The following is a 26,419-nucleotide window of genomic DNA, read 5'->3' as shown; positions in this document are numbered from 1 at the left end:
ATGCTGGCCGGGCCAGTGACGCTCACAACAAGCTCGCATACACAGCAATGTGATAGTGACCATATCACCTGCTTTAGTGATGTCCATTGAGGGACAAAGGTGACCCAGGACACTGGAGAGAACTCCCCCAGCTCGACTTCGACAAGCGGCCGTGGGATCTTTTACATCCACCCGAGAGGTCAGACAGGGCCCCGGTTTAATGTGTCATCCGAAAGACAGCACCTCCGACAGTGCAGCACTCCCTCAGTACTGGCACCGGGGAGTGTCCGCCTGGATTATGGAGGTCAAGTCCTAGAGTATATACATCTCCCTCCGACAGTGCAGCACTCCCTCAGTACTGGCACCGGGGAGTGTCGGTCTGGATTATGGAGATCAAGTCCTAGAGTATATACATCTCCCTCCGACAGTGCAGCACTCCCTCAGTACTGACACCGGGGGAGTGTCGGTCTGGATTATGGAGCTCAAGTCCTAGAGTATATACATCTCCCTCCGACAGTGCAGCACTCCCTCAGTACTGGCACCGGGGAGTGTCGGTCTGGATTATGGAGATCAAGTCCTAGAGTATATACATCTCGCTGACAGTGCAGCACTCCCTCAGTACTGGCACCGGGGTGTGTCGGTCTGGATTATGGAGCTCAAGTCCTGGAGTATATACATCTCCCTCCAACAATGCAGCACTCCCTCTGTGGTCCCTCGAACCCCTCTCCCTATCTCAGTAGCCTCCTGTAGCCCCGACAATTCTCATCCTCCTGTTCAAATCCCTGCCATGGCTCCTCGCTACCCCCCACCCCCCATACTCCCTCTGTAACCTCCACCCGCCCCTATGACCCTCCGAGACCTCTGCACTCTTCCAATCCCAACCTCTTGAGCATCCGCCAATTCCCATCGCTCCGCCACTGGCAGCCATGCCTTCATCTGCCCTGCGGGGGGGGGGGGGGGGGGGGGGGGGGCGGTCCTAACCTCTGGCATTCTCTCCCTAAACCTCTCCGCTTCTCCCTTTCTCCTCCTTTAAGACACTGCTTAAAACCTCCCTCTTTGACCGAGCTTCTGGTCGCCAGCCCCCAATATCTGGCTTAGGTGGCTCGGGGTCAAATTGCGCTCGATTGCACTTTTGCGAAGCGCTTTGGGACGGTAGAGGTGCTATGTGAATGCAAGTTGGTGCTGGAAAGATGCAGGGATCCCGCGGGTCACACAGCAGAACTCAAACAGTAATGGTAAGGGTTTTATTTACATACATTATTCAGTCTGCTGCCTGACTATGTATTCAAAATACATGCAAATTAGTCCCAACCAAAACCAGGTGAGAATCTGCATATTAAAAACATATGCTAATCGATCTACACATCATCAGGGTGAACCCCCAGAGTCAGATTTATGCGCATCATTCCGCACTGCAGGCTCGTATCTGCATATATTTAAATTACATGCAAATTACAGGTCCCCAAGGCTAAAATGGAGGGGGGGGGGGGGGGGAGGGGAATGGGGGGGGTTCACAGAGCTCACAAAGGATCTCACTCCTCCAATATCGAAGACTCCCTTCACCTCCCCCTGCCGCGCTGAGTCAGTCTCCTCCACCCTCCATCTCCCCCGCAGGCCAGGGCACAGAATTTCCCCACCGGTTCGAGCAAGGCAAGCCCGGCGCAACAGCCGGGGTAATCTAACCCACAGACGGGGAGGGGATTAGCCCCCACCCTTGCCGAGCAGGAGGTTGACAGCTCAGTCACTCTCGCAGGGGTCGGAGGGCAGGGCGCACCAAGTCCGGCACTTTCCCCGACGAGGGTCAGCCTTCGCCCTTTTGCACCCCCCCCCCACCCCCCACCAACCCCCACTTTGTACCGAGGCAGCCAGGGCTCCGAGGTGTCAAACCCCCTCCGCTGAGATTCTCTCTCTCTCGCTCCATCCGATCTCCCGCCTCGCTCCGCGCGCTCACAGAGCCGCCAGCCAGCTTCCGTCCTGCTCCACGTCCCTCTCCACCACGAACAGCAACTCGCAAGGCTCCTGGGCGATTTGATCCTTCAGGAAGCTCCTGCAGGAAATGACAGGGTTCAGACAGCGGCCTGGCATTTCGACAGCAGCTGGCATGTAGGAAGACGGCCCGCTGTACTGCACAGGAGCAATCGTCAGACGAAGAGCTGACACCGGGCGACGGGTGGGGGGGGGGGGGGGGGGGCACATGAGGACAGATGACCAGACCTGCAGCAGACACATAAATTATAAAGGACCATCCTGAAGAGGGAGAGAGAGACATAGAGACGGAGAGAAGTGGAAGAGGGGAGGGTGCAGGGAGGTTCAGGGAGGGAATACCAAAGCATAGGGCCCCCAAGGCAGCTGAAGCCAAGGTTGCCATCGACAGAGCGATGGGAATCTGGGGTAAGCTCGAGTGGCCGGGCTTGGAGGAGGGCAGAGATCTCGGAGGAGTGTAGGGGCTGGAGGAGGTTACAGAGATAGGGAGGGGAGGGGCAAGGAGCCCGGGAGGGATTTAAACATGAGGCTGGGAATTGGAGGGGCTGGGGGAGGAGAAAGAGGTTACAGAGCGAGTGAGAGGGAACTGGAATAACATGAGTAGTAATAGAGTCAGTAACACAGAGCACTGGGGTGGGCGGGGAAAGAGAGGGGTGACTGAGTGACAGAGTGCAGGAGCTGGATTAACATTAGTAGAGATAGTCAGTAACACAGGGCACTGGGGGGAGAGGGGTTACTGAGTGACAGCGTGAGGGAGCTGGATTAACATCAGTAGAGATACAGTCAGTAACACATGGCGCTGGGGGGAGAGGGGTTACTGAGTGACAGCGTGAGGGAGCTGGATTAACAGCAGTAGTGATAGTCAGTAACACAGGGCGCTGGGGGGAGAGGGGTTACTGAGTGACAGCGTGAGGGAGCTGGAACAACATCAGTAGAGATAGTAACACAGGGCGCAGTGGGGAGAGGGGTTACTGAGTGACAGTGAGGGAGCTGGATAATCAGTAGAGATACAGTCAGTAACACAGGGCGCTGGGGGGAGAGGAGTTAGAGAGAGACAATGTGAGGGAGCAAGATTAACATCAGTCGGGAAACAGTCAGTAACACAGGGTGCTGGGGGAGAGGGCTTACTGAGTGACAGTGTGAGGGAGCCGGATTAACATCAGTCGAGAAACAGTCAGTAACACAGGGCGCTGGGGGGAGAGCAGTTACGGAGTGACAGTGTGAGGGAGCTGGATTAACATAAGTAGACATACAGTCAGTAACACAGGGTGCTGGGGGGAGAGGGGTTCCTGAGTGACAGTGTGAGAGAGCTTGATTCTCAGTAGAGATACAGTCAGTATCACAGGGCACACGGGGGAATCAAGGTTACTGAGTGACAATGTGAGGGAGCTTGATTAACATCAGTAGAGATACAGTCAGTAACACAGGGTGCTGGGGGTAGAGGGGTTACTGAGTGACAGTGTGAGGGAGCAGGACTAACATCAGTCGAGATACAGTCAGTAACACAGGGCACTGGGGGGAGAGGGGTTATTGAGTGACAGTGAGAGAGAGCTGGAGTAACATCAGTAGAGATACAGTCAGCAACACAGGGCGCAGGGGGGAAGAAGTGTTACTGAGTGACAGTGTGAGGGAGCTGGATTAACATCAGTAGAGATACAGTCAGTAACACAGGGTGCTGGGGGGAGAGGGGTTACTGAGTGACAGTGTGAGGGAGTTGTATTAACATCAGTAGAGACGGAGTCAGTAACACAGGGTGCTGGGAGAGAGGGGTTACTGAGTGACAGTATGAGGGAGCTGGAGTAACATCAGTGGAGATACAGTCAGTAACACAGGGCGCTGGGGCGAGAGGAGTTACTGAGTGACAGTGTGAGAGAGCTTGATAATCAGTAGATACAGTCAGCAACACAGGGAAGCTGGGGGAAAGGGGTTACTGAGTGACAGTATGAGGGAGCTGGAGTAACATCTGTAGAGAGATACAGTCAGTAACACAGGGTGCTGGGGGGAGAGCAGTTACTGAGTGACAGTGTGAGGGAGCTGGAGTAACATCAGTAGAGGTACCGTCAGTAACACAGGGTGCTGGGGGGAGAGGGGTTACTGAGTGACAGTGTGAAGGAGCTGGATTAACATCAGTAGAGATACAGTCAGTATCACAGGGTGCTGGTGGAGAGGGGTTACTGAATGACAGTGTGAGCGTGCGGGATTATCAGTAGAAATACAGTCAGTATCACAGGGTGCTGGTGGAGAGGGGTGACTGAGTGACAGTGCGAGGCAGCTGGAATCACATCAGTAGAGATACAGTCAGTAACACAGGGTGCTGGGGGGAGAGCGGTTACTGAGTGACAATGTGAGGGAGCTGCATTATCAGCACAGATACAGTCAGTAACACAGGGCGCTGTGGGGAGAGCAGTTACTGAGAGACAGTGTGAAGGAGCTGGATTAACATCAGTAGAGATACAGTCAGTATCACAGGGTGCTGGTGGAGAGGGGTTACTGAATGACAGTGTGAGCGTGCGGGATTATCAGTAGAGATACAGTCAGTAACACAGGGTGCTGGGGGGAGAGCGGTTACTGAGTGACAGTGTGAGAGAGCTTGATTATCAGTAGAAATACAGTCAGTATCACAGGGTGCTGGTGGAGAGGGGTGACTGAGTGACAATGTGAGGGAGCTAGATTAACATCAGTAGAGGTACCGTCAGTAACACAGGTTGGGGGGGGGGAAAGGGGTTACTGAGTGACAGTGTGACAGAGCTTGATGATCAGTCGAGATACAGTCAGTAACACAGGATGCTGGGAGAGAGGGGTTTCTGAGTGACAGTCAGAGAGAGCTGGATTAACATCAGTAGAGATACAGTCAGTAACACAGGGTGTTGGGGGGAGAGGGGTTACTGAGTGTCAGTGTGAGGGAGCTGGATTAACATCAGTAGAAATACAGGCAGTAACACAGGGCGCTGGGAGAGAGGGGTTACTGAGTGACAGTGTGAGGGAGCTTGATTAACATCAGTAGAGATGGTCAGTAACACAGGGCGCTGGGGGAGAGGGGTTACTGAGAGATAGTGTGAGGGAACTGGATTAACATCAGTAGAGATATAGTCAGTAACACAGGGCGCTGGTGGAGAGGGGTGACTGAGTGACAGTGCGAGGCAGCTGGAATCACATCAGTAGAGATACAGTCAGTAACACAGGGTGCTGGGGGGAGAGCGGTTACTGAGTGACAATGTGAGGGAGCTGCATTAACATCAGCACAGATACAGTCAGTAACACAGGGTGCTGTGGGGAGAGCAGTTACTGAGAGACAGTGTGAAGGAGCTGGATTAACATCAGTAGAGATACAGTCAGTAACACAGCATACTGGGGGGAGAGGGGTTACTGAGAGACAGTGTGAGGGAACTGGATTAACATCAGTAGAGATATAGTCAGTAACACAGGGCGCTGGGGGAGAGGGGTTACTGAGACACAGTGTGAGGGAACTGTATTATCAGTAGAGATACAGTCAGTAACATAGGGCGCTGGGTGGAGAGGGGTTACTGAGTGACAGCGTGAGGGAGCTGGATTGACATCAGTACAGATACAGGGCGCTGGGGGAGAGGGGTTACTGAGTGACAGTGTGAGACAGCTGGATTAATATCAGTAGAGATAGTCAGTACCACAGGGTGCTGTGGGGAGAGGGGTCACTGAGAGACAATCTGAGGGAGCTCGGTTATCAGTCAACGCGGAGCCTTACAGAGAGGACTGGCCGCAGTTAGGGTGCAACAAAGCATGTGAACACCTGCCTATTAGACGCCAACCACGTGATCCCAGCTACCTTGTCCCTTTGCGTGTCCCACTCCTCCTCCTCATGCCCCTCACTGTGCCCTGCTCACCTCATGCCCCTCTCCCTCTCCCGCACTCATGCCGCCCTCCCCTCATGCCACGCCCCGTGTCCCACTCCCCTCCTCGTGCCCTGCTCACCTCACCTCCTCCTCGCTCCCGATTCGCACTGGGGACTTGAGCTTGGAATCCAGGTTGTAATACACACCGTCAACCTGTCGCACGGCCACCCAGTGCTTGCGCCTGATGGGCAGCGACACGAAGCCCAGCGTGACATTGGAGGGAACGTTGAGAATGAAGCCAAGAACTCGGCTGAGCACCAGAGTACCGAGCGATCTGGAGAAAGACAGAAGGAGGGAGGGAGAGATACTGAAGTGGGGAGCCTGGCACTGGAAGACAAGGGTGAGTGGAGCGGGAGATCAAAGACACACTCGGTGGGGTCTGACATACCTGCGCTTGTCCCACCAAATAGCCGCAAGGTCCCGAGTCAGCAAGGCTGCAATGAGGATGTTCACATCATAATTGCCAGTCCCCAGGATGCTGCGGTGTGGATTGAGCAGAGAGTCCGGTGCCAGCCTGCAGCGAGAGACAGAGAAAACAGGGACTCAAGACGGGGGAGAGGGAGAAAGGGCTGCTCGAATCGCTGACTGCACCCATCGCCAGCAGCTGCTCTATCTGCCCTGCCTGCCTCGCGATACTGAACCGCCCGCATCCACAAAGGGCCACGAAACACCGCCGAGCTCCCCTCTGAAAACTTCATGTCAAGAACAAGTCGGAAAAAGCTTTCGAGGGACTGATGAGAGGCCGACGAAGGGAGTGACCGGAATGGCAGCAGGGACGGTGGGAGTTCAGCTGTGAGGGTACACTGGAAAAGTCAGAGCGGTTGTCCTTCCAGATGATCTCTCCCTCCCCCCGGGGTATTTACCACTCACACAGACGATATCTCTCTACCCCTGGGTATTTACCGGTTATTTACCAATCACACAGCCGATCTCTCCCGCCCCCCCCCCAGGGAATTTACAACTCACACAGCCGATCTCTCCCTCCCCCCCCGGGGAATTTACAACTCACACAGCCGATCTCACCCTACCCACCCCTCCCCCGGGGAATTTACCACTCACACAGCCGATCTCTCCCTCCCCCCTCGGGGTATTTACCACTCACACAGCCGATCTCTCCCTCCCTCCCCGGGTATTTACAACTCACACAGCCGATCTCTCCCTCCCCCCTCGGGGTATTTACCACTCACACAGCCGATCTCTCCCTCCCTCCCCGGGTATTTACAACTCACACAGCCGATCTCTCCCCCCACCCGGGGAATTTACAACTCACACAGCCGATCTCTCCCCCCACCCGGGGAATTTACCACTCACACAGCCGATCTCTCCCTCCCCCCTCGGGGTATTTACCACTCACACAGCCGATCTCTCCCTCCCTCCCCGGGTATTTACAACTCACACAGCCGATCTCTCCCCCCACCCGGGGAATTTACAACTCACACAGCCGATCTCTCCCTCCCCCCTCGGGGTATTTACCACTCACACAGCCGATCTCTCCCTCCCCCCCCCACCCCCCGGGGTATTTACCACTCACACAGCCGATCTCACCCTACCCACCCCTCCCCCGGGGAATTTACCACTCACACAGCCGATCTCTCCCTCCCCCCTCGGGGTATTTACCACTCACACAGCCGATCTCTCCCTCCCCCCCCCACCCCCCGGGGTATTTACCACTCACACAGCCGATCTCACCCTCCCCCCCCCCCCCCGGGGAATTCACCACTCACACAGCCGATCTCTCCCCCCCCGGGAATTTACCACTCACACAGCCGATCTCTCCCTCACCCCCCGGGGAATTTACAACTCACACAGCCGATCTCTCCCTCCCCCCCCGGGGAATTTACCACTCACACAGCCGATCTCTCCCTCCCCCCCCCCGGGGAATTTACCACTCACACAGCCGATCTCTCCCTCACCCCCCGGGGAATTTACAACTCACACAGCCGATCTCTCCCTCCCCCCCTCCCGGGGAATTTACCACTCACACAGAATTTACCACTCACACAGCCGATCTCTCCCTCCCTCCCCGGGTATTTACAACTCACACAGCCGATCTCTCCCCCCACCCGGGGAATTTACAACTCACACAGCCGATCTCTCCCCCCACCCGGCTATTTACCACTCACACAGCCGATCTCTCCCTCCCTCCCCGGGTATTTACCACTCACACAGCCGATCTCTCCCTCCCCCCCGGGTATTTACAACTCACACAGCCAATCTCTCCCCCACCTCCCCCCCCCCCCCCGGGTATTTACCACTCACACAGCCGATGTCTCTCTACCCCTGGGTATTTACCGGTTATTTACCACTCACACAGCCGATCTCTCCCTCCCCCCTCGGGGTATTTACCACTCACACAGCCAATCTCTCCCTCCCCCCTCGGGGTATTTACCCCTCACAGCCTATCTCTCCCTCCCCCCTCTAGGTATTTACCACTCACACAGCCGATCTCTCCCTCCCTCCTCTAGGTACTTACCACTCACACAGCTGATCTCTCGCTCCCCCCCGGGGTATTTACCGGTTATTTACCACCCACACAGCCAATGTCTCTCTCCCCCCGGGGAATTTACCACTCACAAAGCCGATCTCTTCGCCCACCATCCCGGGGTATTTACAACTCACACAGCCAATCTCTCCCTCTACCCCCCACCCCGGGGTATTTACCAGTTATTTACCACTCACACAGCCGATCTCTCCCCCCACCCCCCGGGGTATTTACAACTCACACAGCCGATCTCTACCGCACCCCCCCCCCTCCCCCGGGGTATTTACCACTCACACAGCCAATGTCTTTCTCCCCCCGGGTATTTGCCACTCACACAGCCGATCTCTCCCTCCCCCCCCCGGGGCATTTACAACTCACACAGCCGATCTCTCCCCCCACCCCCCGGGGTATTTACAACTCACACAGCCGATCTCTCCCTCCCCCCCCCGGGGTATTTACCACTCACACAGCCGATCTCTCCCTCCCCCCCCCCGGGGTATTTACCACTCACACAGCCCATGTCTCTCTCCCCCCGGGGTATTTACCACTCACACAGCCGATGTCTCTCTCCCCCCGGGTATTTACCACTCACACAGCCGATCTCTCCCTCCCCCCCCCGGAGTATTTACCTCTCACACAGCCATTCTCTCCCCCCCCCGGGCATTTACCACTCACACAGCCGATGTCTCTCTCCCCCCGGTTATTTACCACTCACACAGCCGATCTCTCCCTCCCCCCCGGGGTATTTACAACTCACACAGCCAATCTCTCCCTCCCCCCCCGGGGTATTTACCACTCACACAGCCAATCTCTCCCTCCCCCCCGGGGTATTTACCACTCACACAGCCGATCTCTCCCTCCCCCCCCGGGGTATTTACCACTCACACAGCCGATCTCTCCTCCACCCCCCACAACCCCCCCACCCGGGGTACTTACCACTCACACAGCCGATCGCTCCCTCCCCCCCCCCTCGGGGTATTTACCACTCACACAGCCGATCTCTCCCTCCCCCCCGGGGTATTTACCACTCACACAGCCGATCTCTCCCTCCCCCCCGGGGTATTTACCACTCACACAGCCGATCTCTCCCTCTCCCCCGGGGTATTTACCACTCACACAGCCGATCTCTCTCTCCCCCCCCGCGGGGTATTTACCACTCACACAGCCGATCTCTCCCTCGCCCCCCCGGGGTATTTACCACTCACACAGCCGATCTCTCCCTCCCCCCCCAGGGTATTTACCACTCACACAGCCGATCTCTCCCTCCCCCCAGGGTATTTACAACTCACACAGCCGATCTCTCCCTCCCCCCCCGGGGTATTTGCCAGTTATTTACCACTCTCACAGCCGATCTCTCCCTCTCCCTCGCCCCCCCAGGGTATTTACCACTCACACAGCCGATCTCTCCCTCCCCTCCCGGGGCATTTACAACTCACACAGCCGATCTCTCCCTCCCCCCCCCGGGGTATTTACCAGTTATTTACCACTCACACAGCCGATGTCTCCCTCCCCCCCCCCCCCGGGGTATTTACCACTCACACAGCCGATCTCTCCCTCCCCCCCCCCCCCCCCCGGGGTATTTACCACTCACACAGCCGATCTCTCCCTCCCCCCCCCCCGGGTATTTACCACTCACAGCCGATCTCTCCCTCCCCCCCCCGGGTATTTACCACTCACACAGCCGATCTATCCCTGCCCCCCGGGTATTTACCACTCACACAGCCGATCTCTCCCTCCCCCCCCCGGGGTATTTACAACTCACACAGCCGATCTCTCTCCCCCCCCCCCCCACCGGGGTATTACAGCTCACACAGCCGATCTCTTCCCCCGCCCCCCCCCCGGGGTATTTACAACTCACACAGCCGATCTCTCCCTCCCCCCCCCCCCGGGGTATTTACCACTCACACAGCCGATCTCTCCCTCCCCCTCGGGGTATTTACCACTCACACAGCCGATCTCTTCCCCGCCCCCCCCCCCCGGGGTATTTACAACTCACACAGCCGATCTCTCCCTCCCCCCCCCCCCCGGGGTATTTACCACTCACACAGCCGATCTCTCCCTCCCCCCCGGGGTATTTACCACTCACACAGCCGATCTCTCCCTCCCCCCCCCGGGGTATTTACCACTCACACAGCCAATGTCTCTCTCCCCCCGGGTATTTACCACTCACACAGCTGATCTCTCCCTCCCCCTCGGGGTATTTACCAGTTATTTACCACTCACACAGCCGATCTCTCCCTCCCCCCCCCGGGGTATTTACCACTCACACAGCCAATGTCTCTCTCCCCCCGGGTATTTACCACTCACACAGCTGATCTCTCCCTCCCCCTCGGGGTATTTACCAGTTATTTACCACTCACACAGCCGATCTCTCCCTCCCCCCCCCCGGGGTATTTACCACTCACACAGCCGATCTCTCCCTCCCCCCCCCCCGGGTATTTACCACTCACAGCCGATCTCTCCCTTCCCCCCCGGGTATTTACCACTCACACAGCCGATCTCTCCCTCCCCCCCCCCGGGGTATTTACAACTCACACAGCCGATCTCTCCCCCCCCCGGGTATTTACCGGTTATTTACCACTCACACAGCTGATATCTCTCCCCCCCGGGTATTTACCGGTTATTTACCACTCACACAGCTGATCTCTTTCTCCCCCCCCCCCCCCGGGTATTTACCACTCACACAGCTGATCTCTTTCTACCCCCCCCCCCCCGGGTATTTACCGCTCACACAGCTGATCTCTCTCCCCCCCGGGTATTTACCGGTTATTTACCACTCACACAGCTGATCTCTTTCTCCCCCCCCCCCCGGGTATTTACCGCTCACACAGCTGATCTCTCTCCCCCCCGGGTATTTACCGGTTATTTACCACTCACACAGCTGATATCTCTCCCCCCCGGGTTATTTACCACTCACACAGCTGATCTCTCTCTCCCCCCCGGGTATTTACCGGTTATTTACCACTCACACAGCTGATATCTCTCCCCCCCCCCGGGTATTTACCGCTCACACAGCTGATCTCTCTCCCCCTCGGGTATTTACCGGTTATTTACCACTCACACAGCTGATATCTCTCCCCCCCCGGGTTATTTACCACTCACACAGCTGATCTCTCTCTCTCCCCCCCCGGGTATTTACCACTCACACAGCCGATCTCTCCCTCCCCCCCCCGGGTATTTACCACTCACACAGCCGATCTCTCCCTCCCCCCCGGGGTATTTACCACTCACACAGCCGATCTCTCCCTCCCCCCCGGGGTATTTACCACTCACACAGCCGATCTCTCCCTCCCCCCCGGGGTATTTACCAGTTATTTACCACTCACACAGCTGATCTCTCTCCCCCCACCCCCCCCGGGTATTTACCGGTTATTTACCACTCACACAGCCGATCTCTCTCCCCCCTGGGTATTTACTGGTTATTTACCTCTCACACAGCTGATCTCTCTCCCCCCTGGGTATTTACCGGTTATTTACCACTCACACAGCCGACTCCGCCCCCCCCCCCGGAGTATTTACCACTCACACAGCCGATGTCTCTCTACCCCCGGGGTATTTACCACTCACACAGTCGATCTTTCCCGCCCCCCCCCCCCCGGGGCATTTACAACTCTCACAGCCGATCTCTCCCTCCCCCCCACGAGGTATTTACCAGTTAATTACCACTCACACAGCCGATCTCTCAACCCACCCCCCCACCCGGCTATTTACCACTCACACAGCCGATGTCTCTCTCCCCCCCCCAGGGGTATTTACCACTCACACAGCCGATCTCTCCCCCCACCCCCAGGGGTATTTACCACTCACACAGCCGATCTCTCCCTCCCCCCCCCAGGGGTATTTACCACTCACACAGCCGATCTCTCCCCCCACCCCCAGGGGTATTTACCACTCACACAGCCGATCTCTCCCTCCCCCCCCAGGGGTATTTACCACTCACACAGCCGATCTCTCCCTCCCCCCCCCAGGGGTATTTACCACTCACACAGCCGATCTCTCCCTCCCCCCCCGGGTATTCACCACTCACACAGCCAATCTCTCCCTCCCCCCCCCCGGGTATTTACCACTCACACAGCCGATCACTCTTCCCCCCCCCCCCCCCCGGGTATTTACCGGTTATATACCACTCACACAGCCGATCTCTCTCCCCCCTGGGTATTTACCTGTTATTTACCACTCACACAGCTGATCTCTCTCCCCCCCGGGTATTTACCGGTTATTTACCACTCACACAGCTGATCTCTTTCTCCCCCCCCCCCCCCGGGTATTTACCACTCACACAGCTGATCTCTTTCTACCCCCCCCCCCCGGGTATTTACCGCTCACACAGCTGATCTCTCTCCCCCCCGGGTATTTACCGGTTATTTACCACTCACACAGCTGATCTCTTTCTCCCCCCCCCCCGGGTATTTACCGCTCACACAGCTGATCTCTCTCCCCCCCGGGTATTTACCGGTTATTTACCACTCACACAGCTGATATCTCTCCCCCCCGGGTTATTTACCACTCACACAGCTGATCTCTCTCTCCCCCCCGGGTATTTACCGGTTATTTACCACTCACACAGCTGATATCTCTCCCCCCCCCCGGGTATTTACCGCTCACACAGCTGATCTCTCTCCCCCTCGGGTATTTACCGGTTATTTACCACTCACACAGCTGATATCTCTCCCCCCCCGGGTTATTTACCACTCACACAGCTGATCTCTCTCTCTCCCCCCCCGGGTATTTACCACTCACACAGCCGATCTCTCCCTCCCCCCCCCGGGTATTTACCACTCACACAGCCGATCTCTCCCTCCCCCCCGGGGTATTTACCACTCACACAGCCGATCTCTCCCTCCCCCCCGGGGTATTTACCACTCACACAGCCGATCTCTCCCTCCCCCCCGGGGTATTTACCAGTTATTTACCACTCACACAGCTGATCTCTCTCCCCCCACCCCCCCCCGGGTATTTACCGGTTATTTACCACTCACACAGCCGATCTCTCTCCCCCCTGGGTATTTACTGGTTATTTACCTCTCACACAGCTGATCTCTCTCCCCCCTGGGTATTTACCGGTTATTTACCACTCACACAGCCGACTCCGCCCCCCCCCCCGGAGTATTTACCACTCACACAGCCGATGTCTCTCTACCCCCGGGGTATTTACCACTCACACAGTCGATCTTTCCCGCCCCCCCCCCCCCCGGGGCATTTACAACTCTCACAGCCGATCTCTCCCTCCCCCCCACGAGGTATTTACCAGTTAATTACCACTCACACAGCCGATCTCTCAACCCACCCCCCCACCCGGCTATTTACCACTCACACAGCCGATGTCTCTCTCCCCCCCCCAGGGGTATTTACCACTCACACAGCCGATCTCTCCCCCCACCCCCAGGGGTATTTACCACTCACACAGCCGATCTCTCCCTCCCCCCCCCAGGGGTATTTACCACTCACACAGCCGATCTCTCCCCCCACCCCCAGGGGTATTTACCACTCACACAGCCGATCTCTCCCCCCCCCCCAGGGGTATTTACCACTCACACAGCCAATCTCTCCCTCCCCCCCCCCGGGTATTTACCACTCACACAGCCGATCACTCTTCCCCCCCCCCCCCCCGGGTATTTACCGGTTATATACCACTCACACAGCCGATCTCTCTCCCCCCTGGGTATTTACCTGTTATTTACCACTCACACAGCTGATCTCTCTCCCCCCTGGGTATTTACCGGTTATTTACCACTCACACAGCCGATCTCTCCCCCCCACCCACCCCCCCCCGGGTATTTACCACTCACACAGCCAATCTCTCCCTCCCACCCCCCCCCCCCCCCCACCCGGGTATGTAACGTTCACACAGACGATCTCTCCCTCCCCACCCACCCCCCCCCCGGGTATTTACCACTCACACAGTCGACCTCTCTCTCCCCCCGGGTATTTACCACTGACACAGCCAATCTCTCCCTAACCGCCCCCCCCCCCCGGGTATTTATTGTTCACACAGCCGATCTCTCCCTACCCCCCCCCCCCAGGTATTTACCACTCACACAGCAGATCTCACCCTCCCCCCCCCCCCCCCCGGGTATTTATCGTTCACACAGCCGATCTCTCCCTACCCCCCCCCAGGTATTTACCACTCACACAGCCGATCTCTCCCTACCCCCCGGGTATTTACCACTCACACAGCCGATTTCTCCCTCCCCCCCGGGGTATTTACCACTCATACAGCCGATCTCTCCCTCCCCCCCGGGGTATTTACCACGCATACAGCCCATCTCTCACTACCCCCCCTCCCGGGGTATTTACCAGTTATTTACCACTCACACAGCCGTTCTCTCCCTCCCAACCGGGGTATTTACCACTCACACGGCCGATCTCTCCCTCCCTCCCGGGGTATTTACCAGTTATTTACCACTTACAGCTGATCTCTCCCTCCCCCTCGGGGTATTTACCAGTTATCTACCACTCACACAGCTGATCGCTCCCTCCCCCCGGGGTATTTACCACTCAGCTGATCTCTCCCTCCCCCTCTGCATATTTACCGGTTATTGACCACTCACACAGCCGATCTCTCTCCCCCTCGGGTATTTACCACTCACACAGCCGATCTCTCCCTCCCCCCCCCGGGTATTTACCACTCACACAGCCGATCTCTCCCTCCCCCCCCGGGTATTTATCACTCACACAACCGATCTCTCCCCCCCCCCGGGGTATTTACCAGTTATTTACCACTCACACAACCGATCTTTCCCTCGCCCCGGGGTATTTACCGGTTATTTACCACTCACACAGCTGATCTCTCCCTCCCCCCCGGGTATTTATCACTCACACAACCGATCTCTCCCCCCCCCCCCCGGGGTATTTACCAGTTATTTACCACTCACACAACCGATCTTTCCCTCGCCCCGGGGTATTTACCGGTTATTTACCACACACAGCCGATCACTCTCCCCCCCGGGTATTTACCACTCACACAACCGATCTCTCCCTCCCCCCCGGGTATTTACCACTCACACAGCTGACCTCTCCCTCCCCCCCCCCCCGGGGTATTTACCAGTTATTTACCACTCACACAGCCGATCTCTCTCCCTTCTGGGTATTTACCTCTCACACAGCTGATCTCTCTCCCCCCGCCCCGGTATTTACCGGTTATTTACCACTCACACAGCTGATCTCTCTCTCCCCCGGGTATTTACCGCCCGCACAGCCGATCTCTCTCCCCCCCAAGTATTTACCGGTTATTTACCACTCACACAGCTGATCTCTCTCCCCCTCGGGTATTTACCACTCACACAGCTGATCTCTTTTCCCCACCCCCCCGGGTATTTACCGGTAATTTACCACTCACACGGCTGATCTCTCTCCCACCCCGGATATTTACCGGTTATTTACCACTCACACAGCTGATCACTTTCGCCACCCCCCCCCCGGGTACTTACCGCTCACACAGCTGATCTCTTACACCCCCCCGGTTATTTACCACTCACACAGCTGATATCTCTCCCCCCCGGGTTATTTACCACTCACACAGCCGATCTCTCCCTACCCCCCGGGTATTTACCACTCACACAGCCGATCTCTCCCTCCCCCCAGGGTATTTACCACTCACACAGCCGATCTCTCCCTCCCCCCCCCCCCCGGGTATTTACCGCTCACACAGCCGATCTCTCCCTCCCCCCCCCCCCCCCCCCCCCGGGTATTTACCGCTCACACAGCCGATCTCTCCCTCCCCCCCTTCCGGGTATTTACCACTCACACAGCCGATCTCTCCCCCCCATCCGGGTATTTACCGCTCACACAGCTGATCTCTCTCTCCCCCCGGGTATTTACCACTCACACAGCCGATCTCTCCCCCTCCCGGTTATTTACCATTCATGCAGCCGATCTCTCCCTCCCCCCCGGGGTATTTACCACTCTCACAGCCGATCTCTCCCTCCCCCCCCCCCCGGGTATTTACCGCTCACACAGCCGATCTCTCCCTCCCCCCCCTTCCGGGTATTTACCACTCACACAGCCGATCTCTCCCCCCCATCCGGGTATTTACCGCTCACACAGCTGATCTCTCTCCCCCCCCGGGTATTTACCACTCACACAGCCGATCTCTCCCCTCCCGGTTATTTACCATTCATACAGCCGATCTCTCCCTCCCCCCCGGGGTATTTACCACTCACACAGCTGATCTCTCCCTCCCCCTCGGGGTATTTACCAGTTATCTACCACTCACACAGCCGATCTCTCCCTCCCCCCCCCCCCCCCGGGGTATTTACCAGTTATTTACCACTCACACAGCCGATCTCTCCCTCCCCCTCGGGAGATTTACCAGTTATCTACCACTCACACAGCCGATCTCTCCCTCCCCCCCCCCCCGGGGTATTTACCAGTTATTTACCACTCACACAGCCGATCTCTCCCTCCCCCTCGGGAGATTTACCAGTTATCTACCACTCATACAGCTGATCTCTCCCTCCCCCCCCCGGGGTATTTACCACGCATACAGCCGATCTCTCACTACCCCCCCCCTCCCGGGGTATTTACCAGTTATTTACCACTCACACAGCCGATCTCTCCCTCCCGCCCGGGGTATTTACCACTCACACGGCCGATCTCTCCCACCCCCCCCCGGGGTATTTACCAGTTATTTACCACTTACAGCTGATCTCTCCCTCCCCCTCGGGGTATTTACCAGTTATCTACCACTCACACAGCTGATCGCTCCCTCCCCCCGGGGTATTTACCACTCAGCTGATCTCTCCCTCCCCCTCGGCATATTTACCGGTTATTGACCACTCACACAGCCGATCTCTCTCCCCCTCGGGTATTTACCACTCACACAGCCGATCTCTCCCTCCCCCCCCGGGTATTTACCACTCACACAGCCGATCTCTCCCTCCCCCCCGGGTATTTACCACTCACACAACCGATCTCTCCCCCCCCCCCGGCGTATTTACCAGTTATTTACCACTCACACTGCCGATCTCTCCCTCCCCCCCGGGTATTTACCACTCACACAGCTGATCTCTCCCTCCCCCCCCCCCGGATATTTACCAGTTATTTACCACTCACAAGGCTGATCTCTCCCTCCCCCTCAGGGTATTTACCAGTTATTTACCACTCACACAGCCGATCTCACCCTCCCCCCCCCACCACCCCGGGGTATTTACCAGTTATTTGCCACTCACACAGCTGATCTCTCTCCCCCCCGGGTATTTACAGCCCGCACAGCCGATCTCTCTCCCCCCCGGGTATTTACCGGTTATTTACCACTCACACAGCCGATCTCTCTCCCTTCCGGGTATTTACCTCACACAGCTGATCTCTTTCCCCCCCCCCGGGTATTTACCGGTAATTTACCACTCACACGGCTGAACACTCTCCCACCCCGGGTATTTACCGGGTATTTACCGCTCACACAGCTGATCTCGCTCCCCCCCAGGTTATCTACCACTCACACAGCTGATCTCTTTCTCCCCCCGGGTATTTACCGGTTATTTACCACTCACACCGCTGATATCTCTCCCCCCCCGGGTTATTTACCACTCACACAGCTGATCTCTTTCTCCCCCCCCCCCGGGTATTTACCGCTCACACAGCTGATCTCTCTCCCCCCCGGGTATTTACTGGTTATTTCCCACTCACACAGCTGATCTCTTTCTCCCCCGGGTATTTACCGCTCACACAGCTGATCTCTTTCTCCCCCGGGTATTTACCACTCACACAGCTGATCTCTTTCTCCACCCCCCCCCCGGGTATTTACCGCTCACACAGCTGATCTCTCTCCCCCCCCGGGTATTTCCCGGTTATTTACCACTCTCACAGCTGATCTCTCTCCCCCCCGGGTATTTACCGGTTATTTACCACTCACACAGCTGATCTCTTCCCCCCCCCCCCGGGTATTTACCGCTCACACAGCTGATATCTCGCCCCCCCCGGGTTATTTACCACTCACACAGCCGATCTCTCCCTCCCCCCGGGTATTTACCACTCACACAACCGATCTCTCCCCCCCCCCCCGGCGTATTTACCAGTTATTTACCACTCACACTGCCGATCTCTCCCTCCCCCCCGGGTATTTACCACTCACACAGCCAATCTCTCTCCCTTCTGGGTATTTACCTCTCACACAGCTGATCTCTCTCCCCCCGCCCCGGTATTTACCGGTTATTTACCACTCACACAGCTGATCTCTCTCCCCCCCGGGTATTTACCGCCCGCACAGCCGATCTCTCTCCCCCCCGGGTATTTACCGGTTATTTACCACTCACACAGCCGATCTCTCTCCCTTCCGGGTATTTACCTCTCACACAGCTGATCTCTTTCCCCCCCCCCGGGTATTTACCGGTAATTTACCACTCACACGGCTGAACACTCTCCCACCCCGGGTATTTACCGGTTATTTACCACTCACACAGCTGATCACTTTCGCCCCCCCCCCCGGGTATTTACCGCTCACACAGCTGATCTCGCTCCCCCCCAGGTTATCTACCACTCACACAGCTGATCTCTTACACCCCCCCGGTTATCTACCACTCACACAGCTGATCTCTTTCTCCCCCCGGGTATTTACCGGTTATTTACCACTCACACAGCTGATATCTCTCCCCCCCCGGGTTATTTACCACTCACACAGCTGATCTCTTTCTCCCCCCCCCCCGGGTATTTACCGCTCACACAGCTGATCTCTCTCCCCCCCGGGTATTTACTGGTTATTTACCACTCACATAGCTGATCTCTCTCCCCCCCGGGTATTTACTGGTTATTTCCCACTCACACAGCTGATCTCTTTCTCCCCCCCCCCCCCCGGGTATTTACCGCTCACACAGCTGATCTCTCTCCCCCCCCGGGTATTTCCCGGTTATTTACCACTCTCACAGCTGATCTCTCTCCCCCCCGGGTATTTACCGGTTATTTACCACTCACACAGCTGATCTCTTCCCCCCCCGGGTATTTACCGCTCACACAGCTGATATCTCGCCCCCCCCGGGTTATTTACCACTCACACAGCTGATCTCTTCCCCCCCCCCCGGGTATTTACCACTCACACAGCTGATCACTTTCCCCCTCACCGGGTATTTACCGCTCACACAGCTGATCTCTCTCCCCCCCCGGGTATTTCCCGGTTATTTACCACTCACACAGCTGATCTCTCTCCCCCCCGGATATTTACCGCTCACACAGCTGATCTCTCTCCCACCTGGGTATTTACCGGTTATTTACCGCTCACACAGCTGATCTCTCTCCCCCCCGGGTATTTCCCGGTTATTTACCACTCACACAGCCGATCTCTCCCTCCACCCCCCCCCCCCCCCCGGGGTATTTACCGGTTATTTACCGCTCACACAGCTGATCTCTCTCCCCCCCCTGGGTATTTACCAGTTATTTACCACTCACACAGCTGATCTCTCTCCCCCCTGGGTATTTACCGGTTATTTACCACTCACACAGCCGACTCTCCCTCCCCCCCGGGTATTTACCGGGGTATTTACCACTCACACTGCCGATCTCTCCCTCCCCCCACCGGTGTATTTACCACTCACACAGCTGATCTCTCCCACCCCCACGGGTATTTACCACTCACACAACCGATCTCTCCCTCCCTCCCCGGTTATTTACCGCTCACACAGCTGATCTCTCCCTCCCCCTCGGGGTATTTAACGGTTATTTACCACTCACACAGCCGATCTCTCTCCCCCCTGGGTATTTACCACTCACACAGCCAATCTCTCTCCCCCCCGGGTATTTACCACTCACACAGCCGATGTCTCTCCCCCCCCGGGTATTTACCGCTCACACAGCCGATCTCTCCCTCCCCCCCCCCCGGGTATTTGACATTCACACAGCCGATCTCTCCCTCCCCCGCGGGGTATTTACCGGTTATTTACCACTCAGCTGATCTCTCTCCCCCCCCTGGGGTATTTACTGCTTATTTGCCACTCACACAGCCGACTCTCCCTCCCCCCCCGGCATTTTCCTGGGTATTTACCATTCACACAGCCGATCTCTCCCTCCCTCCCGGGGTATTTACCACTCACACAGCTGACCTCTCCCTCCCCCACGGGGTATTTACCACTCACACAGCTGATCTCTCCTCCCCCCCGGGGTATTTACAGGTTATTTACCACTCACACAGCTGATCTCTCTCCCCCCTGGGTATTTACCAGTTATTTACCGCTCACATAGCTGATCTCTCTCCCCCCCCGGGTATTTACCGGTTATTTACCACTCACACAGCTGATCTCTCTCCCCCCCCCCCGGGTATTTACTGGTTATTTACCACTCACACAGCTGATCTCTCTCCCCCCCGGGTATTTACCGCTCACACAGCTGATCTCTCTCCCCCCCCGGGTATTTACCGGTTATTTACCACTCACACAGCTGATCTCTCTCCCCCCCGGGTATTTACCGGTTATTTACCATTCACACAGCCGATCTCTCCCTCCCTCCCGGGGTATTTACCACTCACACAGCTGACCTCTCCCTCCCCCCCGGGGTATTTACCACTCACACAGCTGATCTCTTCACCCCCCCCACCCCCCCGGGTATTTACCAGTTATTTACCACTCACACAGCCGATCTTTCCCTCGCCCCGGGGTATTTACCGGTTATTTACCACACACAGCCGATCACTCTCCCCCCCGGGTATTTACCGCTCACACAGCCGATCACTCCCTCCCCCGCGGGGTATTTACCGGTTATTTACCACTCAGCTGATCTCTCCCCGACCCCCGGGGTATTTACTGGTTATTTACCACTCACACAGCCTGTCACCCCCTCCCCCCCGGGGTATTTACCGGTTATTTTCCGCTCACACAGCCGGTCTCCCCCCCCCCCCCCGGGAGTATTTACCAGTTATTTACCACTCACACAGCTGATCTCCCCCTCCCCCCCCCGGGGTATTTACCGCTCACACAGCCGGTCTCCCCCTCCCCCCCAACGGGATATTAACCGGTTATTTACCACTCACACAGCTGATCTCTCCTCCCCCCCGGGGTGTTTACCGGTTATTTACCACTCACACAGCTGATCTCTCTCCCCCCTGGGTATTTACCAGTAATTTACCGCTCACACAGCTGATCTCTCTCCCCCCCCCAGGTATTTACCGGTTATTTACCTCTCACACAGCTGATCTCTTTCCCCCCCGGGTATTTACCGGATATTTACCTCTCACACAGCTGGTCACTTCCCCCCCCGGGTATTTACCGCTCACACAGCTGATCTCTCTCCCCCCCCCCGGGTATTTACCGGTTATTTACCACTCACACAGCTGATCTCTCTCCTCCCCGGGTTATTTACCACTCACACAGCTGATCTCTCTCTCCCCCCCACCGGGATATTTACCGGTTATTTACCACTCACACAGCTGTTCTCTCCTTCCCCCCCCCCGGGGTATTTACCGGTTATTTACCACTCACACAGCTGATCTCTCTCCCCCCTGGGTATTTACCAGTTATTTACCGCTCACATAGCTGATCTCTTCCCCCCCCGGGTATTTACCGGTTATTTACCACTCACACAGCTGATCTCTCTCCCCCCCCGGGTATTTACTGGTTATTTACCACTCACACAGCTGATCTCTCTCCCCCCCGGGTATTTACCGGTTATTTACCACTCACACAGCTGATCTCTCTCCCCCCTGGGTATTTACCAGTAATTTACCGCTCACACAGCTGATCTCTCTCCCCCCCCCCAGGTATTTACCGGTTATTTACCTCTCACACAGCTGATCTCTTTCCCCCCCGGGTATTTACCGGATATTTACCTCTCACACAGCTGGTCACTTCCCCCCCCGGGTATTTACCGCTCACACAGCTGATCTCTCTCCCCCCCCGGGTATTTACCGGTTATTTACCACTCACACAGCTGATCTCTCTCCTCCCCGGGTTATTTACCACTCACACAGCTGATCTCTCTCTCCCCCCCACCGGGATATTTACCGGTTATTTACCACTCACACAGCTGTTCTCTCCTTCCCCCCCCCCGGGGTATTTACCGGTTATTTACCACTCACACAGCTGATCTCTCTCCCCCCTGGGTATTTACCAGTTATTTACCGCTCACATAGCTGATCTCTTCCCCCCCCCGGGTATTTACCGGTTATTTACCACTCACACAGCTGATCTCTCTCCCCCCCCGGGTATTTACTGGTTATTTACCACTCACACAGCTGATCTCTCTCCCCCCCGGGTATTTACCGGTTATTTACCTCTCACACAGCTGATCTCTCTCCCCCCCGGGTATTTACCGCTCACACAGCCGATCTCTCTCCCCCCCGGGTATTTACCGCTCACACAGCTGATCTCTCTCCCCCCCGGGTATTTACCGGTTATTTACCTCTCACACAGCTGATCTCTCTCCCCCCTGGGTATTTACCAGTTATTTACCGCTCACATAGCTGATCTCTCCCCCCCCGGGTATTTACCGGTTATTTACCACTCACACAGCTGATCTCTCTCCCCCCCGGGTATTTACTGGTTATTTACCACTCACACAGCTGATCTCTCTCCCCCCCGGGTATTTACCGCTCACACAGCTGATCTCTCTCCCCCCCGGGTATTTACCGGTTATTTACCACTCACAGCTGATCTCTCTCCCCCCCGGGTATTTACCGCTCACACAGCCGATCTCTCTCCCCCCCGGGTATTTACCGGTTATCTACCACTCACACAACTGATCTCTCTCCCCCCCGGGTATTTACCACTCACACAGCTGATCTCTCTCACCCCCGGGTATTTACCGGTTTTTTACCACTCACACAGCTGATCTCTCTCATCCCCCGGGTACTTTCCGCTCACACAGCTGATCTCTCTCCCCCCCGGGTATTTACCGGTTATTTACCGCTCACACAGCCGATCTCTCTCCCCCCCCGGGTATTTACCGGTTATTCACCACTCACACTGCTGATCTCTCTCCCCCCGGGTATTTACCGGTTATTTCCCACTCACACAGCTGATCTCTCCTCCCCCCCGGGGTATTTACCGGTTATTTACCACTCACACAGCTGATCTCTCTCCCCCTGGGTATTTACCAGTTATTTACCGCTCACATAGCTGATCTCTCTCCCCCCGGGTATTTACCGGTTATTTTCCACTCACACAGCTGATCTCTCTCCCCCCCGGGTATTTACTGGTTATTTACCACTCACACAGCTGATCTCTCTCCCCCCCGGGTATTTACCGCTCACACAGCTGATCTCTCTCCCCCCCCCCCCCCCGGTTGTTTACCGGTTATTTACCTCTCACACAGCTGATCTCTCTCCCCCCCGGGTATTTACCGGTTATTTACCACTCACACAGCTGAACTCTCTCCCCCCGGGTATTTACCGCTCACACAGCCGATCTCTCTCCCCCCCAGGTATTTACCGGTTATTTCCCACTCACACAGCTGATCTCTCTCCCCCCCGGGTATTTACCGGTTATTTACCGCTCACACAGCTGATCTCGCGCCCCCCCCGGGTATTTACCGGTTATTTACCACTCACACAGCTGATGTCTCTCCCCCCGGGTATTTACCGGTTATTTACCACTCGAAAAGCTGATCTCTCTCCCCCCCGGGTATTTACCGGTTATTTACCACTCACACAGCTGATCTCATTCTCCCCCCGGGTATTTACCACTCACACAGCTGATCTCTCACCCCCCCCCCCGGGTATTTACCTGTTATTTACCGCTCACACAGCTGATCTCTCTCCCCCCCCAGGTATTTACCGGTTATTCACCACTCACACAGCTGATCTCTCTCCCCCCCCGGGTATTTACCGGTTATTTACCACACACAACTGATCTCTCTCCCCCCCCCGGGTATTTACCGCTCACACAGCCGATCTCTCTCCCCCCCAGGTATTTACCGGTTATTTCCCACTCACACAGCTGATCTCTCTCCCCCCCAGGTATTTACCGGTTATTTCCCACTCACACAGCTGATCTCTCTCCCCCCCCGGGTATTTACCGGTTATTTACCACTCACACAGCTGATCACTTCCCCCCCAGGTATTTACCGCTCACACAGCTGATCTCGCGCCCCCCCCGGGTATTTACCGGTTATTTACCACTCACACAGCTGATGTCTCTCCCCCCGGGTATTTACCGGTTATTTACCACTCGAAAAGCTGATCTCTCTCCCCCCCGGGTATTTACCGGTTATTTACCACTCACACAGCTGATCTCATTCTCCCCCCGGGTATTTACCACTCACACAGCTGATCTCTCACCCCCCCCGGGTATTTACCTGTTATTTACCGCTCACACAGCTGATCTCTCTCCCCCCCGGGTATTTACCGGTTATTTACCACTCACACAGCTGATCTCTCTCCACCCCGGGTATTTACTGGTTATTTACCACTCACACAGCTGATCTCTCTCTTCCCCCGGGTATTTTCCGCTCACACAGCTGATCTCTCTCCCCCCCCAGGTATTTACCGGTTATTCACCACTCACACAGCTGATCTCTCTCCCCCCCCGGGTATTTACCGGTTATTTACCACACACAACTGATCTCTCTCCCCCCCCCGGGTATTTACCGCTCACACAGCTGATCTCTCTCCCCCCCCCCGGGTATTTACCGCTCACACAGCTGATCTCTCCCCCCCCCCCGGGTATTTTCCGGTTATTTACCGCTCACACAGCCGGTCTACCCCTCCCCGCCCCCGGGATATTTACCTGTTATTTACCGCTCACACAGCTGATCTCTCTCTTCCCCCCCGGGTATTTACCGGTTATTTACCACGCACACAGCTGATCACTTTCCCCCCTGGGTATTTACCGCTCACACAGCTGATCTCTCTCCCCCCTGGGTATTTACCGGTTATTTACCACTCACACAGCTGATCTCTCTCCCCCCCCCCCGGGTATTTACCGCTCACACAGCTGGTCTCTCTCTCCCCCCCGGGTATTTACCTGTTCTTTACCGCTCACACAGCTGATCTCTCTCCCCCCCCGGATATTTACCGGCTATTTACCACTCACACAGCTGATCTCTCTCTCCCCCCCGGGTATTTACCTGTTCTTTACCGCTCACACAGCTGATCTCTCTCCCCCCCGGATATTTACCGGCTATTTACCACTCACACAGCTGATCTCTCTCTCCCCCCCGGGTATTTACCTGTTCTTTACCGCTCACACAGCTGATCTCTCTCCCCCCCGGATATTTACCGGCTATTTACCACTCACACAGCTGATCGCTTGCCCCCCCCGGGTATTTACCGGTTATTTACCACTCACACAGCTGATCTCTCTCCCCCCCGGGTATTTACCGGTTATTTACCTTTCACACAGCTGATCTCTCTCTCCCCCGGGTATTTACTGGTTATTTACCACTCACACAGCTGATCTCTCTCCCCCCGGGTATTTTCCTCTCACACAGCTGATCTCTCTCCCCCTCCGGGTATTTACCGGTTATTTACCACTCACACAGCTGATCTCTCTCCCCCCCCCGGGTATTTACCAGTTATTTACCACTCACACAGCTGATCTCTCTCCCCCCCCCGGGTATTTTCCGCTCACACAGCTGATCTCTCTCCCCCCCGGGTATTTACCGGTTATTTACCACTCACACAGCCGATCTCTCTCCCCCCCGGGTATTTACCAGTTATTTACCACTCTCACAACCGATCTCTCTCCCCCCCGGTTATTTACCAGTTATTTACCACTCACACAGCTGATCTCTCTCCCCTCCGGGTATTTACCGGTTATTTACCACTCACACAGCTGTTCTCTCTCCCCTCCGGGTATTTACCGGTTATTTACCACTCACACAGCTGTTCTCTCTCCCCCCCTCCCGGGTATTTACCGGTTATTTACCACTCACACAGCTGATCTCTCTCCCCTCCGGGTATTTACCGCTCACACAGCCGGTCCAGCTGCTCCTTGCTGAAGAGCCGCTCCTGTAGCAAGTTGTTGAGGGAGTGCACGGCGCAGAGCTCCAGCCGCTGCCGCTCGTGGTACAGTAGGAAGACGGGGAGCGGGGGAGATGGACTGGCAGCAAGCGTGCTGCCCGGCGACCGCTCCGCCATCGCCCCGCCGCAGGACCACCACCACTTCCGGTTCTACACCCCCCTCCCCCTTACCTCACTTCCTGGAGACCGCCGGTCCGAGACGACGTATCTGCTCCGAAATAAGCCCCG

General features: G+C 56.3%; 1 protein-coding gene across 4 annotated transcripts; it reads right to left on the bottom strand.

Moving 5' to 3' along the window:
* Nucleotides 1–1,209: 1,209 nt before the first annotated feature.
* Nucleotides 1,210–26,352, bottom strand: josd2 (Josephin domain containing 2). 4 transcript variants are annotated; one of them, XM_068022238.1, is made up of 4 exons: nt 26,136–26,352; nt 6,220–6,345; nt 5,916–6,138; nt 1,210–2,026 (listed from the first exon to the last, which is right to left on the bottom strand). In XM_068022238.1, exons 1-4 carry the CDS (start codon nt 26,306–26,308, stop codon nt 1,781–1,783), a joined length of 768 nt encoding a protein of 255 aa, XP_067878339.1. In that variant the 5' UTR covers nt 26,309–26,352; the 3' UTR covers nt 1,210–1,780. The 4 variants fall into 4 exon arrangements, with proteins under 4 accessions (XP_067878339.1, XP_067878340.1, XP_067878341.1 ...); XM_068022239.1 differs by having other exon boundaries at nt 5,916–6,105; XM_068022240.1 differs by having other exon boundaries at nt 1,838–2,026; nt 5,911–6,138.
* Between the last annotated feature and the right edge of the window lie 67 nt (nt 26,353–26,419).

The sequence above is a fragment of the Heterodontus francisci genome, chromosome 45 (genome assembly GCF_036365525.1).
Source record: "Heterodontus francisci isolate sHetFra1 chromosome 45, sHetFra1.hap1, whole genome shotgun sequence".
NCBI lineage: Eukaryota > Metazoa > Chordata > Chondrichthyes > Heterodontiformes > Heterodontidae > Heterodontus > Heterodontus francisci.
This window is presented reverse-complemented; position numbering and strand designations above follow the sequence as displayed.